The 17716-nt window shown below is 47.5% G+C and overlaps 1 protein-coding gene across 7 annotated transcripts in view; it reads right to left on the reverse strand.

Annotated features, from left to right (window-relative positions):
• Window positions 1-17716, reverse strand: part of LOC119973455 (plexin-B2-like) — a 290890-nt gene that overhangs the window by 29737 nt on the left and 243437 nt on the right. For all 7 annotated transcript variants that reach the window (XM_038811623.1, XM_038811619.1, XM_038811625.1 and 4 more), the window contains 3 exons: window positions 7008-7208; window positions 5448-5559; window positions 3942-4142 (listed from right to left, as the gene is read on the reverse strand). In XM_038811623.1, the coding sequence (XP_038667551.1) occupies window positions 3942-4142; window positions 5448-5559; window positions 7008-7208 (514 nt within the window). The remainder of the gene's footprint in view (window positions 1-3941; window positions 4143-5447; window positions 5560-7007; window positions 7209-17716) is intronic.

Raw genomic sequence — 17716 nt, forward strand, 5'->3', positions numbered from 1 at the left:
TTAAAATTCATTGCTGCCGCATGGCTTTGCCAGGCGTTATGAAAGCCAACAGTAAAAGGGAGCTGGGAACTGCCTGCTCCTCCCCATCCCAAGCCGGGCTTTAAATCTGCTTGGTTCTTGAATGGAAACAGAACAAAAAACAACTGATAACGGGGTAATGTTGTCGTGTTCAGTGGGACCTCACTGTCCCATTCTTCACAACTTTGATTGTTTTTGGTCTCCCAAGAACCTGCTGCAAATATCGAGCCATTGTTTCCAAATCATCCGACCAAACAGAAAAAGAAAAGTGGCACAGAAAATCTACATAAAGCAGGAGGTTAGATATCACTCCACATTGTTCTAGATTCCATGTGTTTCACACCTGTGCACTGCAAGAGTGTGTCAAAAACTGCTTACAGTAGAGGAATATGTGACTTTTGAATCAAAGGCTCGATGCTACTGTGGAAAACACGATTTTTAAAAATGAACTTGCATTTCTATAGCATCCTGTAGTGCTTCACTTTCAATAAACTGATTTTGAAGTGTACTCACTCTTGTTCTGTAGGCAGCTAGTTTGCACATAGCAAGGTGTGAGAATAACAGATAAAGTGACCAATAACTGGGTTTTGATTGTGGGATAAATGCTGGCCAGAGGAGCTGGTTACTCTTCCTAGAAAAGTGCTTTGGAAATTTTATATCCACACCTGAATAGACAGACTTGACTTAATGCCTTGTAAGTAAAACAGAAGCTTTGGTAACACGTAATTGTGCAGCTGTGCAAAGAGGAACTGCCTTACATCTAGGTTAAAGACCTGCAGCCAATCTTTTTTTTTAGCCCTCATTTTCTCTTATTCTTTTCAGTCACATTACAACAATATGTGCATTCTGTATATAAAATTAAAATATGCATTAAATTATGATGGAAGGGAGAGCGTAATTAAACAAAGGTGGTAGACACAGTCAGGTAACTTTTCAAAATGAGCATTCAAATGGGTGCTGGATGGGAGTTGTGGTATTAGCAATCTCCTTTCAGTTTGCAGATTCTGCAGAGTCTTATTCCAATTATGTTTTAAGGGTATTGCTTTTACTTCACATTAGAGACAAAGAATACCCAGGCTGTCACAGCGTAGGGTACTTAACCAGTAGTCAACTTTATTTATAGAGGTGTTGTTTGCTCACAGTCTAAGATGGAAGAACGGGTATATCTCCTAAGTGCCTCTGATAATGACAGGTAAGAATGTGACATACTACACAGAAATGCAATGGTTACAATACATAAATTGCATATCATAAGTTATAAGCTGAAATTTGACAATGATTGAAAAGGTCAGCAAAGAGGGTGGGACATGGCATTGTCAATTCTTAGGAGGGGTGATGGGACGATTCAAAAATTAAGTCAATAAAAATAATGGAAGCAATTACCAGGACTGCTTATGGTGTAGATTTAAAGCTTTAGAAAGATTTCTTTCAGGGACAAGGGGAGAGGGTGGTACAGTGGTAATGTCACTGGACTCGAACCAGGAATCAAGGCTAATAGGGCATAGGTTCAAATGCTGGCAGCTGATGGAATTTAAAAATTCAATTAATAAAATCTGGAATTGAAAGCTAGTCTCAGTAATGGTGACTGTGAGGCCATCATTGACTGTCGTAAAAAGCCCTTCCACAAGCATTCAATTCCTCCATAACAGAAGTGCAATGGCAGCAGTGTACACCATGTACAAGATGCACCACAGAACTCACCAAAGCTCCTTAGACAGTACCTTCCAAACCCATAGACGCTAGCAGCATACACATGGGGACACCACCACCTGGAAGTTTCCCTTCAAGTCACCCACCGTCCTGACTTGGAAATATATCACCATTTCTTCACCATCACTGGGTCAAAATCCGAGAGCTCCCTCACTAACAGAACTGTCGGTGTACCTATGCCACAAGGATTGCAGTGGTTCAAAAAGGCTGCTCACTGACATCTCCATCGCCAATTTAGGATGGCAAATAAATGCTGGCTTAGCCAGTGGCACCCATATCCCAAGGACATGTAACTCCAGACCCTCAGCAATGTGGTTGACTCTAATACCCTTTGAAATGGCCTAGTACTTCCAAAGATATCTGACCCAATTAATATAGAGGGTTGAAACAATTCTAGCCAGTAATAAGGTGATACAAGATCCAAAACTTTTACTTGATGGCTGGCAAAGTGGCAATGATAAAATATGAAGAGCCAGGGAAATGAGTGGCAACTCCAGAGCAAAACTCATTTGCATGTAGCTTCAAAAGCAGAAGATTTGAGAATGCAGTGGATCATTGCTGCCTGCATTTCAGGGAATATTAGTTATAGGCGACTACAGTAAGGAGCACAGTTGTGGATCTGATGCAAAGTCAGCGTAGCCAGCTCTGCATAGGCACAGGGTGATGCCATCATTCGGTATTGGTAGAGTGGCACAGATTTGCTGAGCACATTGATGCAACTATAGGGTGCACCAACTAACAGGGTACTCAGTAGTCCAAGACATCCCTGTGAAATGTAATTAAAATACAAGGAAATTGCCTGGACATTTAAAGAGGGATAACAGGTCAAATTTAACTTTTAAAAAAATAATTTGCTCCTTTGATGTAGCTGCCACTGATGGGGCTAGCAATTAATTGCCCTCAAGTAGGCAGTGGTGGGTTGCTTTCTTTAACTGCCGCAGTTCTTGTGGTGGATGTACAGCTGCAGTTCTGTTAGATAGGGAGCATCAGGATATTGACCCAGCGACAATGAAGGAAAAGTGATATAGTTCCCAAGTCAGGAAGGTGCGGGACTTTGAGAGGGAATTTGCAGGTGGTGGTGTTTCCTTGCATCTACCGTCCTTGTTTGTAGGTGGGCGCAATTGAGAGTTTGGAAGGTGCTGTTGAAGAAGGCTTGGCAAGTTGCTGCAATGCACTTTGTAGATGGCAGAGACGCTGATGCCGATTGTACTCTTGGTCGAAATGTTTAAGGTGATGGATAGGATGTCAAATCAAGCAAGCTGCTTTTTCTGGATGGTGCAGATATTCCTGAATGTTGTTGGGAGTTGCACACTTCCAGGCAAGCAGAAAGTATCCCATCACATTCCTGGTTTGTGCTTTGTTGATGGTGGACTGGCTTTGGGGAGTCAGGCGGTGTGTTACGCTCTGCAGAATTCCCAGCCTCAGATCTACTCACATAGTCACAGTATTGGGTGTCTGGTCCAGTTAGGTTTCTGGCCGATGGTCACTCCCAGGATGTTGATGGCGTGGGATTCAACCACAGATAATATTGTTGAATGTCAAGGGAAGATGATTAGGTTATTTTGGCAAATTGTTGGAAGCCACTTGTGTAATTGCATAACTAGCTAGAAAATTAGATGAGCTAAGGATTTTGTGTGACAACTTCCAACCATTATGTGATTGATTACGCTCACGTAACATCCAGCAAATCGATGGAACTAAGTCAGAAAATCTTTTTTTATTTTTTATAAATTTAGAGTACCCAATTCATTTTTTTCCAATTAAGGGGCATCTTAGAATGTTCAATCCACCTAACCTGTACATCTTTGGGTTGTGGGGGAGAAACCCACGCAAACACAGGGAGAATGTGCAAACTCCACACGGACAGTGACCCAGAGCCGGGATCGAACCTGGGACCTCGGCGCTGTGAGGCAACAGTGCTAACCCACTGCACCACCGTGCTGCCCTATAAGTCAGAAGGTCTAATCCAGTATATTGGGAGCATGAATGAAATGTGTAACATAATATAAAACAAGGCAAAACAGAAAGAAAATAAAATCTTTCAAAATGCACAAACACCATTTGATAATTAAATTCAAAGCAAAATACTGCAGCTGCTGGAAATCTGACATAAAAACAGAAAATGCTTGAAAATCTTAGCAGAATCTGTGGAGCGAGAAACAAAGTTACCGTTTCGGGTCCGTATGACTTCTTCAGTCCTATTTAATAATTACCTGAAGGAAGATCGGTGGCTGTTTGAGTACAAATAGAGAATTTGTAAAATTCTCAAAGACTGGATCCTCCACGTACACAAAGGTTTTATTTTCATTAAAATTGTCCAATATGAAAAAGATACAAACATCCTTCTGGTTTGCAGGAGGCGACGGGAAGACGAGCATCGAACCATTGGAACGTTTTAATGCTTCAGTTTCATTCTGCAAGAGAAAATTAAGGTTTTACTTACAAAAAGAACAACCCTGGCCCAGGGTCACTGCCTGCGTGGAGTTAGCACATTCACCCCGTGTCTGCATGGGTTTCATCCCCACAACCCAAACAACTCAATGGGTCGAATGGCCTTCTTCTGCACTATAAATTCTATGATCTATATTCTATGTGCAGGTTACCATAGAATTTACAGTGCACAAGGAGGCCATTCAACCCATCGAGTCTGCAAAGGCCCTTGGAAAGAGCACCTTACTTAAGCCGTACACCTCCATCCTATCGTCCTTTATCCTTGTAACCCCACCTAACTTTTTTGCCCAAGGGCAATTTATCATGGCCAATCCACCTAACCTGCACATCTTTGGACTGTGGGAGGAAACCGGAGCACCCGGAGGAAACCCACGCATACACGGGGAGAACATGCAGACTCTGCACAGACAGTGACCCAAGCCAGGAATCGAACCTGGGACCCTGGAGCTGTGAAACAACTGTGCTAACCACGATGCTACGCTTGGGTGGATTAGCCAGGCTAAATTTCCCCTTAATTGAAAAAATAATTGGGTATTCTAATTTATTTTTAAAAACTATATACATACACACACATACTTACAAAAAGAATGTCTTCCTGCCAAACAAAACTGCAGCAAAGTCTATGTCTGCAATGGTAGTATATTCAAATTGCTCAATTTACTTAGATTAAAAGTATACATTTGAACTGGACATTCAAATAACGAATAGCAGTACATTTTGGGCTTGACTGCACAATCTCAGAGGAGAGGATGGTGCCACTCAGTCAAGACACAAACCGTATGAAGCAAATGGGAGCCAGTTGAAAAGCTTTGTCAGGCACCATGATTTAACACACCGCTTTAGGCCTTAGTCATGAATTATTAACTGCTATGTGGTCTTGTCACCCAGCATGTTAAACCACTTTCACAACTGCACAATGTCAACAACGACCCCATATCTTCTGTAGCTGGCAGCTTTGGTTGCAGTTCATACAGCAGAAATAATGATCGGATTGGTTGCTAGGCTGCCATCCACAGGTTGGAAATAGGGCAAGAAACATTCGGGAAAGGAAATGGAAGTTATAACTCTAGTAGCTAATATTTGAGCTGCACTATATACTCAAATTGACTAATTAATCAACAATGGACTCAAAAAAACACTAAGAGGCAAAATTAAACATGCTCGCACCTCAAATAACTTCACTCTGGCATGAACACACTCCATAAGTTAGACATTAACTTTGCTTCTTGAAAATGGCTAAATCTCAGCGCATAAGAAACAAACTGTACCTTTTCTACAAGCAATCCACTTGGTTGTCCGTTCTCCACTACTTTCACTCTCATAATTCGTTTTTGTACTGCATCGAATCCCTGTCCAGTCACTGTGATATGTCTTCCCCCGCTACATCAAAAAAGCAAATTACTTAGCATGACCAGCTTATTAATATTGTTTGTTGTCAAACAAAAAAAGGGAAAATTTGTGTGAGAGACAGATTAGAGCGTGGAGAGGAGAAAAGAAAGCATGGTAAGTTAGGAAACGAAGACCAAAGATGAGCAGAAAGAGATTATTACAGGAAGAGAAAGATTAGTTTATTTTGGTTGTGAACAACACCAGGAATGACCAATTCACAACTGATAAATATTTTAGGACCAGAAACCAATTAAGATAAATCAATCACTTTTTAAATTGGTCTACTGTTTGGCAAAGCTATGCTGATTTAAATTTCACCATGAAAAATCTAATTTCATTCAGAGTTAACTAGGAAAGGACACTCAAGATTGGATTGCAGTGCATTCCTTCCCCCATTTGAAAGGAGGGAAAATCAGTTCAAATATTCACTTCCAGCAGGTATTGACTAGAATGCAGTATGAATTGTGGAGGCTGTTTACTCACTGGAGGCGAGCAAGACAAATTAGGTTCACTGATTCACATTGTAGTCCAACATATGTGAAATTACACTGCAGATTCTCACAGGGTTACACCAAGATCTGATGGAAAGCAGTTCCATTTACATGAGTTATGATTCAAGTGGAATCATACTATGGACAAACTTTAATTTAAGGGCCGGGGGGGGGGGGGGGGGGGGGGGGGGGGGGGGGGGGGGGGGGGGGGGGGGGGGGGGGGGGGGGGGGGGGGGAGGGGGGGGGGGGGGGGGGGGGGGGGGGGGGGGGGGGGGGGGGGGAGAGAGAGAGAGAGAGAGACAGGAACATCCAGCTGTTTTCAATGTCAAAAAATGAAAGAGGTTAAGGGAACACTCTTTTTGCACTAGCCACAAACAAAATATTAAACACCTTCTAGATAGTGTCTCACCTTTATGACTTTGATTGAGATCACTGGCCAGGCACCTTAATTTTATATGGATCTAAAACCACTTAGCAGACAGAAAAATTGAATTTCAGCCGTACTGCAACTACCTGAGCGCCAACATGTGTACCCAATTGCACTTTGATATGTGCATAACCAACCTAAATTGCTCTCTCCTGGATTATAGAATCATGCAATTTGAGAGTTCAGGTGGTTGCTACATTGCCACCACAGCAGTGTCAGCTGTGTAGGAGGTACCCTCCACGCACATCCTCACACATTTTCCCAACATTTCCTTCGAAATATTCAACAGAATCATAAAACAATGAATATGCAAATTACCAGGTTCACACTAGATATCTACGAGCAGGAAGGGAGTTGGTGTTGGCTGATCAGTATACCAGGTAGGAGTGAATACTTGAACCCCAATGGATTGTGTCGTGTACAAATCAACCTCCCTGATTTTTGTCAGGAAAAGGTTTTTAACCAGTAAACGTTCTGAGTGGAGACAAAGTCATTTTGAAGTAACCAATGCAGATTATTACCTGTAGATACTTCTGTGTGGCTCAACTGCATGGATGATTGGATTAGGGACATAAGCAAATTGGTAGCGCTCAATCACTTTCATTGCGGTTTTTCCATAGTGTACAGAAACAATGTGACTTTTTTCACCACCGTTAGAAGATGCATCCTGTTTTTCCTTATAAGGGCCTGTGGTGCAGATCAGGCTTTCATTAAATGTTGTCCTGTAGAAAACAAAAAAAAACATTGGTAGGAGTTTAACTTCAAACTTCAAGCACAAGCTAATTCTAGGAGATTTCAGGGGACCACATGAAAAGTTAATACAATTAAACGGTTTCACAATGAGCATCGATTCACAACATTAATGCAAGAATATACAGTATATTAAAATAATTTTCAACAATACAGCTCACAGGTTCAAATTTGCAGCACCAGACTGTCCTAGTTTTTTTTTTAATAAACAATTTTATTGAGGTAGTTTTTGGCTTTATAAACAGTTACAGACATCATCAGAAAGAAAGCAAAAAAAGGCAAAAATGTGCAAACATCCACGTACTTTCAATACTTCCATCGTAACATATTGCACAAGCCCGCTCCCCTCCCACCGGTACTACCCGCCATATTTTCCCTCCTACTCTTACACCACCACCCCCCCCCCCGACGCTCACTCTCCCGCAAAGAAGTCAATAAATGGTTGCCACCTCCGGGTGAACCCCTGCACAGATCCCCTCAAGGCGAACTTAATTTTCTTCCATCCCCAGGAAACTCGACATGTCCGCAAGCCACCACTCAGTCTTCGGGGGCTTTGAGTCCCTCCACGCCAATAATATTCGTCGCCGGGCTATCAGGGAAGCAAAAGCCAAAACATCGGCATCTTTCTCCCCCTGGACGCCCGGGTCTTCCGAAACCCCAAAAATTGCCACCCCTGGACTCATCACCACCCTTGTTTTTAGCACCTGGGACATGGCCCCCGCAAATCCCTCCCAGTACCCCCTCAGCTTAGGGCATGCCCAAAACATGTGAACATGGTTCGCTGGTCCTCCCACGCACCTAGCGCATTTGTCCTCTATCCCGAAAAATTTGCTCATCCGAGCCACCGTCATATGGGCCCGGTGAACGACCTGAAATTGGATCAGCCCGAGCCTGGCACATGTCGCGGTCGAATTTACCCTACTCAGGGGCCTCTGCCCACAGCCCATCCTCCATTTCCCCGCCTAGTTCCTCCTCCCATTTAAGTTTCAGTTCCTCTGTCTGGGACCCTTCCTCCCTCATGAGCACCTTATATATACCCGAGACTCTGCCCTCCCCTTCTTCCCTCCTAGAGACTATTCTGTCGAGGATCCCTATTGGCGGGAGGCGTGGGAAAGATGGGACCTGTCTACAAACAAAGTCCCGCAACTGTAGGTATCTAAAATCATTTCCCCTTACCAACCCAAATTTCTCCTCCAAGCTCCTCAAACTCGCGAAGCTCCCTTCCAGGAACATATCACCCACCCTTCCCGCCCCCGCTCGCCGCCATACTTGGAATCCCCCATCCATACTCCTGGGGGCAAACCGATGGTTGTCGCAGATTGGCGCCCAGACAGACGCCCCCATCTCCCCCACATGCCTCCTCCACTGGCCCCATATCCGCAGGGTTGCCACCACTACCGGGCTGGTGGTGTACTTGGCCGGCGGCAGCGGTAGAGGAGCCGTGACCAGGGCTTCCAAGCTGGAGCCCCTGCACAAAGCCGCCTCCACCCGCTCCCAAATAGACCCCATACCCACCATCCACTTCCTTATCATGGCGATGTTGGCCGCCCAGTAATAATTGATCAGACTCGGCAAAGCCAGCCCTCCCTCGCTGCGGTTCCTCTCCAACATTGCCTTCTTCACCCGCGGGGATTTTCCCGCCCAGACAAAGCTCATGATCAGCCCGTTAACTCTTTTGAAGAAGGACTGTGGGATAAAGATCGGGAGGCACTGAAAAATAAACAAAAATCGAGGGAGGATTGTCATCTTTACAGTCTGCACCCTCCCTGCCAGCGACAGCGGGAGTGCATCCCATCTCGAAACTCTCCCTTCATTTGCTCCACCACCCTGGCCAAATTTAACTTGTGCAGCTTGCCCCAGTCTCGTGCCACCTGGATTCCCAAATACCAGAAATTTTCCTCAACCAGCCTAAACGGTAGCCCTCTCAATCTGTTCTCCTGGCCCCTTGCCTGGACCACAAACATTTCACTCTTGACCGTATTTAAATTGCATCCTGAGAACTGGCCGAACTTCCTCAGCATTCCCAGTATAGTTCCCATCCCGGCCACTGCGTCCGACACGTACAGGAGCAGGTCGTCTGCATATAGAGAAACCCTGTGTTCAACCCCGCCCCTCACCATCCCCTTCCAACCCTCTGCGGCTCTCAGTGCAATCGCCAGCGGCTCTATGGCCAGCGCAAACAGCAGCGGGGAGAGCGGGCAGCCCTGTCTGGTCCCTCGGTACAACCTAAAGTACTCCCGACACTTCTCTGTTGGTCCTGACGCTGGCCCTCGGGGCCTGATATAATAATTTGATCCAATCCACCAATCCCTCCCCGAACCCAAACCGTCCGAGCACCTCCCATAGATAGTCCCACTCCACCCGGTCAAAGGCCTTCTCGGCGTCCATTGCCACCACTACCTCCACCTCCCTACCCGCCGGGGGCATCATTTTCACATTGAGTAATCCCCTCAGATTGGCCGCCAGCTGCCTACCTTTCACGAACCCAGTTTGATCCTCCCCAATCACCTCCGGTACACAGTCCTCCGTTCTACCTGCCAGTACCTTTGCCAGGAGCTTGGCGTCTACATTAATCAGGGAGATTGGCCTGTAGGACCCGCACGCCTCCGGGTCTTTACCCCGCTTCAATATCAGAGATATGGTGGCTTGTGACATTGTCGGCGGCAGGGTCCCTCTGTCCCTTGCCTCATTGAAAACCCTTGCCAAGAGTGGGCCCACCAGCTCAGAGAACTTCCTATAAACTCTACTGGGTATCCATCCGGCCCTGGGGACTTCCCTGACTGCATAGCCTTAAGGCCCCCCAATACCTCCTCTACTCTAATCGGGGCCCCCAGCTCTTCCACTCGCCCCCCCCACCAACTGTTGGGAATGTTAACCCGTCCAGAAACCTTTTCATCCCCTCCGGTTCTTCCGGCGGCACCGAAGTATACAGCTTACGATATAAGTCCCGGAATACCCTATTCAATTCTGCCGGGTCCTCCACTTTGCGCCCCCCCCTCATCCCTCACTCTATCTATTTACCTGGCCGCCTCCCTCCTCCGGAGTACTGCGCTAACAGTCTGCTAGCCTTTTCCCCATGCTCGTACACCACTCTCCTCGCCTTCCTAAGCTGTTCCACGGCCCTGCTCGTGGATAGTGCCCCCAGTTCCGCCTGTAGTCTCTGCCTCTCCCCGAGTAAAACCTCCCCCGGGGACTCCGCGTGCTCTTCATCTATCCGACCCATTTCCCTGACCAATCTATCCATCTCTGCCCGCTCTGCGGGCCCCAATTGAAATCAGCTCCCCCCGCACTACTGCCTTTAGCGCCTCCCACAGGGTCGCCGCTGAGACCTCCCCCGTGTCATTCACCTGCAGGTAATTTTTTATACATTTCCGAAGCCTCTCGCAGATCCCCTCCTCCGACAGCAGTCCCACATCTAGCCTCCATTGTGGGCGTTGATAGCTCCCTCCCCCGAACTGCAGGTCCACCCAATGCGGGGCATGGTCTGAAATGGTAATTGCTGAGTATTCCGTGTTCTTTACCTCCCCCATACAGTCCCTGCTTAGTACAAAGAAATCTATCCTGGAATATACTTTATGGACGTGCGAGTAAAACGAGTAGCCCCTTCCTGTTGGCTGTCTATCTCTCCAGGGGTCCACTGCCCCCATTTGCTCCATAAACCCTTTCAGCTCCCTTGCCATTGCTGAGAGTCTACCCGTTCTGGGACACGACCGATCCAAAGCTGGGTCAAGGACCATGTTAATGTCGTCCCCCCCCCCCCCCCCCATTATTAGCCTGCGAGAGTCCAGGTCCGGGATCTTCCCCAGCACTCTTTTAATGAAGACCACGTCATCCCAGTTCGGGGCATATATATTCACCAGCACCACTCTTCTCCCCTCCAGTCTGCCCCGTACCACCAGGTATCTGCCCCCCCTGTCTGCGGATATGCCCTCTGCCTCAAATTGCACGCGCTTGTTGATAATGATTGCCACCCATCTGGACTTCGAGTCCAAGTCCGAGTGGAAGACCTGGCTAATCCAACCCTTCCTTAGCCTGGTCTGGTCCGACACGTTCAGATGTGTCTCCTGCAACATAATTACGTCCGCCCTCAGGGCCCACAAGTGCGCGAACACCCGCGCCCTCTTAACCGGCCCATTCAGTCCCTTGACGTTCCAGGTGATCAGCCTGGTCGGGGGGCACATCCCACCCCCCCACCCCGCCGGTCAGCCATAGCCTTTCTCGGGCTGGCCCCTGGCCCGTGCGTCGCGCCATTCCTGGCCCGCCCTTTGGCTGCCTCCACCCTCGACCTCCTTTCCAGTGCCTATTTCAAGTCCCTCTCCCGTCAGCAGAACAACCCCCCCCTCCCCTAACCCCATCCCCCGATACACCCACCCCTGTCATCTACTGGCTGTAACTTCCCCCCCCCCCCCCCCCATCTGACTCCCTTGACTAGCCAATCTGCTAGCCCGGTGACTCAACACTCCGGCGCCTTCCTGTCTCATTCCCATTGTTTCCCCGTCCTCCTCCCCACTCCCCGGCGCCCCATCCCCCTCTAGTCTGTCCTAGTTTTGACGACTACAGTTTCTAACTGTACTTTAAATATTCATGGGAAAAGCAAATGCCCATAGGATGTAACAAAAAAACCTTGAATTATTCATTCAGAGCTTTTCCGTGATCTCTGGACGTTGCAAACAGCCAGTTGTGAGGAAAAGATTAACCAGCAAGTCTGCTGTTAATGTGGAGTGATTTAATCTTGTAGTAATTAACTTATAATCATTCAAGAAATATGGGGCTGGATTCCCTCAGCCCGGGACCAGGTGGGAGAATCCCCGCAACCAGCGCGGATCACGCCATGCTGCGCAGACGTCGGCGCGGTGCTGGGCTCTACGCGGCCGGCCCGCCGATTCTCAGCCTGAGATGGGCCGAGCGGCCGTCGTAAAAACAGCGAGTCCCGCCGGCGCCGTTCATACCTGCTCTCAGCCGGCGAGAACTTGGCGTGGAAGGGTCGGGGGGCTGCCTGTGGTTTGGGGGGGGGGCTGGTCCACAATCGGGGTCTACCGATCAGCGGGCCTGCATCTCTGGGTGGCGTCCTCCTTTATTCCGCGTCGGCCCCTGTAGTCCTGCGCCATGTTGTGTCGGGGCCGGCGCGTTGAGGGATGACGCTGCACATGCGCAGATTGGCACCGGTGCCACTGTACATGTGTGGATCCCGCGGCGCCCAGGTCGCACCGGGATCAGCACCTGGAGCAGCATGAACCGCTCCAGTGCCATGCTGGCCCCCTGTAGGGGCCAGAATTGCTGATTCTGAGGCAACGGCGTTTCCGGCAGCGTCAACACTTAGCCTCAGGATCACAGAATCCTGCCCTAGATTCTTAAAACTGCAATATCTTGAAATAATTAATGCTTTCAGTGCAGAGCTACACTGCAATTCTAAGATGGTGATCTATGAACAAAGAACAGAACCTTACAGCACTGGTAGTTCAGTGTATTGGAGGTCTATTAACCCGTTTATGGAGAACCGAGATCACTGATATTAACACAGAAGATTTGTGTAAACATCATGGGGGCAATTTTAGGTGTGAAAAGTCTCCAAACTGCCCAACTTAAGATCTTGAACTGCAGCATTCATTTAGCGCAAGACGGTTCTTGGTAAAGGAAATGAAGCACATACTTGGAATGGCAGTCTGGAGGATTATTTAGGGGCAATTAAATTGCCTGCTAACGTGTGCTAGTATGACTAGAGGTACTACGGTACCTGGGAATGTGACTACCATCGGTGGAGAAGGCTCGCTGCTCATTGGCCCAAGTGTTTGCATTTCATTGGTCGGAATGTAAGGTAGCTCCGCCCAGCGAGGCGGGGTATAAGAACCCGTGTTCCCCAGCAGCCAGCCTCTTTCTGTACTTGAGCTGCTGGGGAAACATCTTGTTGATTAAAGCCTTCAATTCGGACTACATCCTCGTTTCAGTAGTTATTGATTGCGCGCATCATTATGCCTATTAAAGTGGCTACATGGCCTTTGGGTGGCTATCAATTGAACTATCACATCTCCTGAGCAAGCAGCTGAATTAGAGTAAGCAAGATGTTGCTGAGGATTTCAAATCCTACTTAAAGGCACGCTCAGCTATCACTATTCACTTGCTGCTGGAGGTGTGTGGAGGAATTTCAAAACACATTAGGGCACTTTCTGGGACAGTCTGACAAGACGTAATGAACACTCTACCCATTTTAATTCCAGAAATTCTTTTGAGGTCATCACCTAAAAAAAAAGAGTACTGTGCCACTCTATATTTTTGGCAAATTTATAGTCATCAGGTTAAAATGAGTGCTTAGTTATGGACATCTTGCTGGATGACAATGGTCTGCAGGAGGAATGGGAGGAGGACATGAAACCAGGCAGAGCAGCACCTGTCAGTGCAGGAGAGTGAGGCAGACTCCTTTTATTCTGTATGTATAGGACATCCAGTCTCCTCTAGAACTCCTCCAACTGGAACTCCAGCTCCATATCTGGCAATCCGCTAACACACTCAGCTCTCCCTCTCTCTCTCTCTCTCTTCTCTCCCCCCCCCCCCCCCCCCCCCCCCCCAGCAACAGTAATAGAAACCCAATCCCCCAAGTCAAGCTCCAGCTTAACACCTGCTCACCTCCCACCATGCTTCCGAGAGTCAGCTGACCCATGCTGACTCGATGGCTCCCACCTCTGGCAACAAACAGTCTGTCTCCCTATTGTACTCTCCTCTCCCTCCCCCAACGTGAATAAACATTTTAAAAGCATCACATTCCCCAGTAAACATACAACAGAAAAAACAGTGAACAGTCACTTTAGAAAAAGTCACCCAAAAAGGGGAACTACATTCAAAGCCCATCCCCCCTCTAACAAGGTCTCTGCAAGACAGATCAACTGTTAACCATCCACACAGCCCATTATTTCACATAGCGCTTAAATTTATACAATCTAGCACCACAAGTCACTGCCACAGTACTTCCCCAATGTCGTAATAAACACCAGTATATCATGGTGCAGACACACACAGGGACCAATCAACATGTACAAACACCGCAGCCAATCACCAGTTAGAATACACACAGTATAAAGGCAGAGGGCACCACGGTTCCCGCTCATTCTGGGTGCTGCCTCTGAGTGTAACAAGAACTCATCCAGCCCAGCACAGACTTACAACACGTGCTGAGAGAATCAACTGGTTCGGACAAGGCTTAGGTCTCTAGTTTAAGTTAGCATCATTTAGACCCACAGTCATCGTGTGTTAGTTAGTTAGAAGTAGTTAATAAAATTGAGTTGAACCTTCCTCAGTGTTGGAAGTGTCTGTTCATCTCTCAAGTCCACACTAGCCAACACTTCACCCAAGGCTTAAATGTCTTTTAATTCGCCTCCAGCTTCATTTCTTTAATAAAGGTCCATACTTTGTCTGCCGTTTCAAAGTAGAAGTCCCGTTCCTCATGCATGACGAACAGGCGGCTGGGTACAGCATCCCGAACTTCACCCTCTACTGAAAGAGGGTCGTTTTTGCCTGATTGAACCCAGCTCGCCTCTTCGCCAAATCCGCTCCCAGGTCCTGATAAATGCGCAACTCACAGTTCTCCCACTTGCTTCTCCGTTCTTTCTTGGCCCACTGCAAAACGTGTTCCTTGTCCATGAAACGGTGAAAACGTACAACCATGGCCCTCGGTGGCTCGTTCGCCCTGGGCTTCCTCGCGAGAGCTCTGTGCGCTCTGTCCAATTCCAGAGGCCGAGGGAACACCCCAGCCCCCATGAACTTCTCCAACATGCCTGTCACTTAGGCCCTCGCATTCGATCCCTCACTGCCTTCAGGGAGGCCAACAATTCTGAGATTCTGCCTCCTGGACCTATTCTCCAACTTCTCCTGCATTCTTTTCTGGCGGTCGTTCATCATCCCCACCTTGCTTTCCAGCATGGTTATATAATCCTCGTGCTCGGACAACTTTTGTTCGACCTCCTGGATCGCTCTCCCATGGGTTTCCTGATTCTGAACCACTTGATCAATCGAAGCCTTAATTCGGGTCCAGCAAGTCCTTCTTCAGCTTGGCAGAGCAATCCTCGAAAAACTCCTCCAGCTGCTCCGTCGACCACTCTGCCGTCTCCCAGCGGCCCTTGCTCTCCGCCATGCTGTCCCGTGTTACCAGCTCTGCTTGCGTCTCCCTTATAGGACTTTATCTTCGCACACGGCCACTTCTGGTCCAATTCTCTATACACCGGAGGGGGATTTCTCCTTACCATCTCACTCTTCGCTGATTTATCCCATAAAATCCCAAAAGAAACTGGGGGAAAAAGGTCCAAAAGTTGGTTACAGGCGGGAGCTATCAAGTGTGCGACCTATCCCTCCATGGCCACCACCGGACATCCATGAGAATGGTTTCTAATTCACACTTGCGCCCTAAACCTGCTATCGGTTTAGCACTTGCAAGCAATTTCTAATTATGGTAATTAACAATTAGGTCCAAAATTGCTATTTTCAAACAGGCAGGTCTTAATAGCACAGCAGCCTGCAGCATCAGCTTTCATATCTTCTTACATTTTTTAGTTGAATGTAAAAGGTGGGAAGATAAGACCATACTGAAGAGGCCAGGACGCGGAGGTTAAAAGCAACAAGAAACATCTGATAAAACTAGACAATATGTGGGGAAGGTGGGACCTGTACAAGCAGGACGGGTTGCATCTGAACCAGAGGGGCACCAATATCCTGGGGGGGAGGTTTTCTAGTACTCTTCAGGAGGGTTTAAACTAATTTGGCAGGGGAATGGGAACCGGATCTGTAGTCCAGCAACTAAGGAAGACGATAGTCAGGACGCCAAAGCACGTAGTGATGCAGTGGGGAAGGTAACAATGACAAAGGAGAGTACTTGCAGGCAAGGAGATGGGTTGAAGTGCGTATACTTTAATGCAAAAGCATCAGGAATAAGGTGGGTGAACTTAAGGCATGGATCAGTACTTGGGACTACGATGTGGTGGCCATCACGGAAACTTGGATAGAAGAGGGGCAGAAATGGTTGTTGGAGGTCCCTGGTTATAGATGTTTCAACAAGATTAGGGAAGATGGTAAAAGAGGTGGGGGGGGGGGGGGGGGGTGGCATTGTTAATTAGAGATAGTATAACAGCTGCAGAAAGGCAGTTCGAGGGGGATCTGCCTACTGAGGTAATATGGGTTGAAGTCAGAAATAGGAAAGGAGCAGTCACCTTGTTGGGAGTTTTCTATAGGCCCCCCAATAGCAGCAGAGATGTGGAGGAACAGATTGGGAAACAGATTTTGGAAAGGTGCAGAAGTCACAGGGTAGTAGTCATGGATGACTTCAACTTCCCAAACATTGAGTGGAAACTCTTTAGATCAAATAGTTTAGATGGGGTAGTGTTTGTGCAGTGTGTCCAGGAAGCTTTTCTAACACAGTATGTAGATTGTCCGACCAGAGGGAGGCCATATTGGATTTAGTACTTGGTAATGAACCAGGGCAGGTGATAGATTTGTTAGTGGGGGAGCATTTTGGAGGTAGTGACCACAATTCTGTGACTTTCACTTTAGGTATGGAGAGGGATAGGTGCGTGCAACAGGGCAAGGTTTATAATTGGGGGAAGGGTAAATACAATGCTGTCAGACACGAATTGAAGTGCAGAAGTTGGGAACATAGGCTGTCAGGGAAGGACACAAGTGAAATGTGGAACTTGTTCAAGGAACAGGTACTGCGTGTCTTTGATATGTATGTCCCTGTCAGGCAGGGAAGAGATGGTCGAGTGAGGGAACCATGGTTGACAAGGGAGGTTGAATGTCTTGTTAAGAGGAAGAAGGAGACTTGTGTAAGGCTGAAGAAACAAGGTTCAGACAGGGCGCTGGAGGGATACAAGATAGCCAGGAGGGAACTGAAGAAAGGGATTAGGAAAGCTAAGAGAGGGCATGAAAAATCTTTGGCGGGTAGGATCAAGGAAAACCCCAAGGCCTTTTACACACATGTGAGAAATATGAGAATGACTAGAGCGAGGGTAGGTCCGATTAAGGACAGTAGCGGGAGATTGTGTATTGAGTCTGAAGAGATAGGAGAGATCTTGAACAAGTATTTTTCTTCAGTATTTACAAACGAGAGGGGCCATATTGTTGGAGAGGACAGCATGAAGCAGACTGATAAGCTCGAGGAGATACTTGACAGGAAGGAAGATGTGTTGCGCGTTTTGAAAAACTTGAGGACAGACAAGTCCCCCGGGCCTGACGGGATATATCCAAGGATTCTATGGGAAGCAAGAAATGAAATTGCAGAGCCGTTGGCAATGATCTTTTCGTCCTCGCTGTCAACAGGAGTGGTACCAGAGGATTGAAGAGTGGCGAATGACGTGCCCCTGTTCAAAAAAAGGAATAGGGATAACCCTGGGAATTACAGGCCAGTTAGTCTTACTTCGGTGGTAGGCAAAGTAATGGAAAGGGATAGGATTTCTGAGCATCTGGAAAGGCATCGCTTGATTAGGGATAGTCAGCACGGATT

The sequence above is a fragment of the Scyliorhinus canicula genome, chromosome 11 (genome assembly GCF_902713615.1).
Source record: "Scyliorhinus canicula chromosome 11, sScyCan1.1, whole genome shotgun sequence".
Taxonomy (NCBI): domain Eukaryota; kingdom Metazoa; phylum Chordata; class Chondrichthyes; order Carcharhiniformes; family Scyliorhinidae; genus Scyliorhinus; species Scyliorhinus canicula.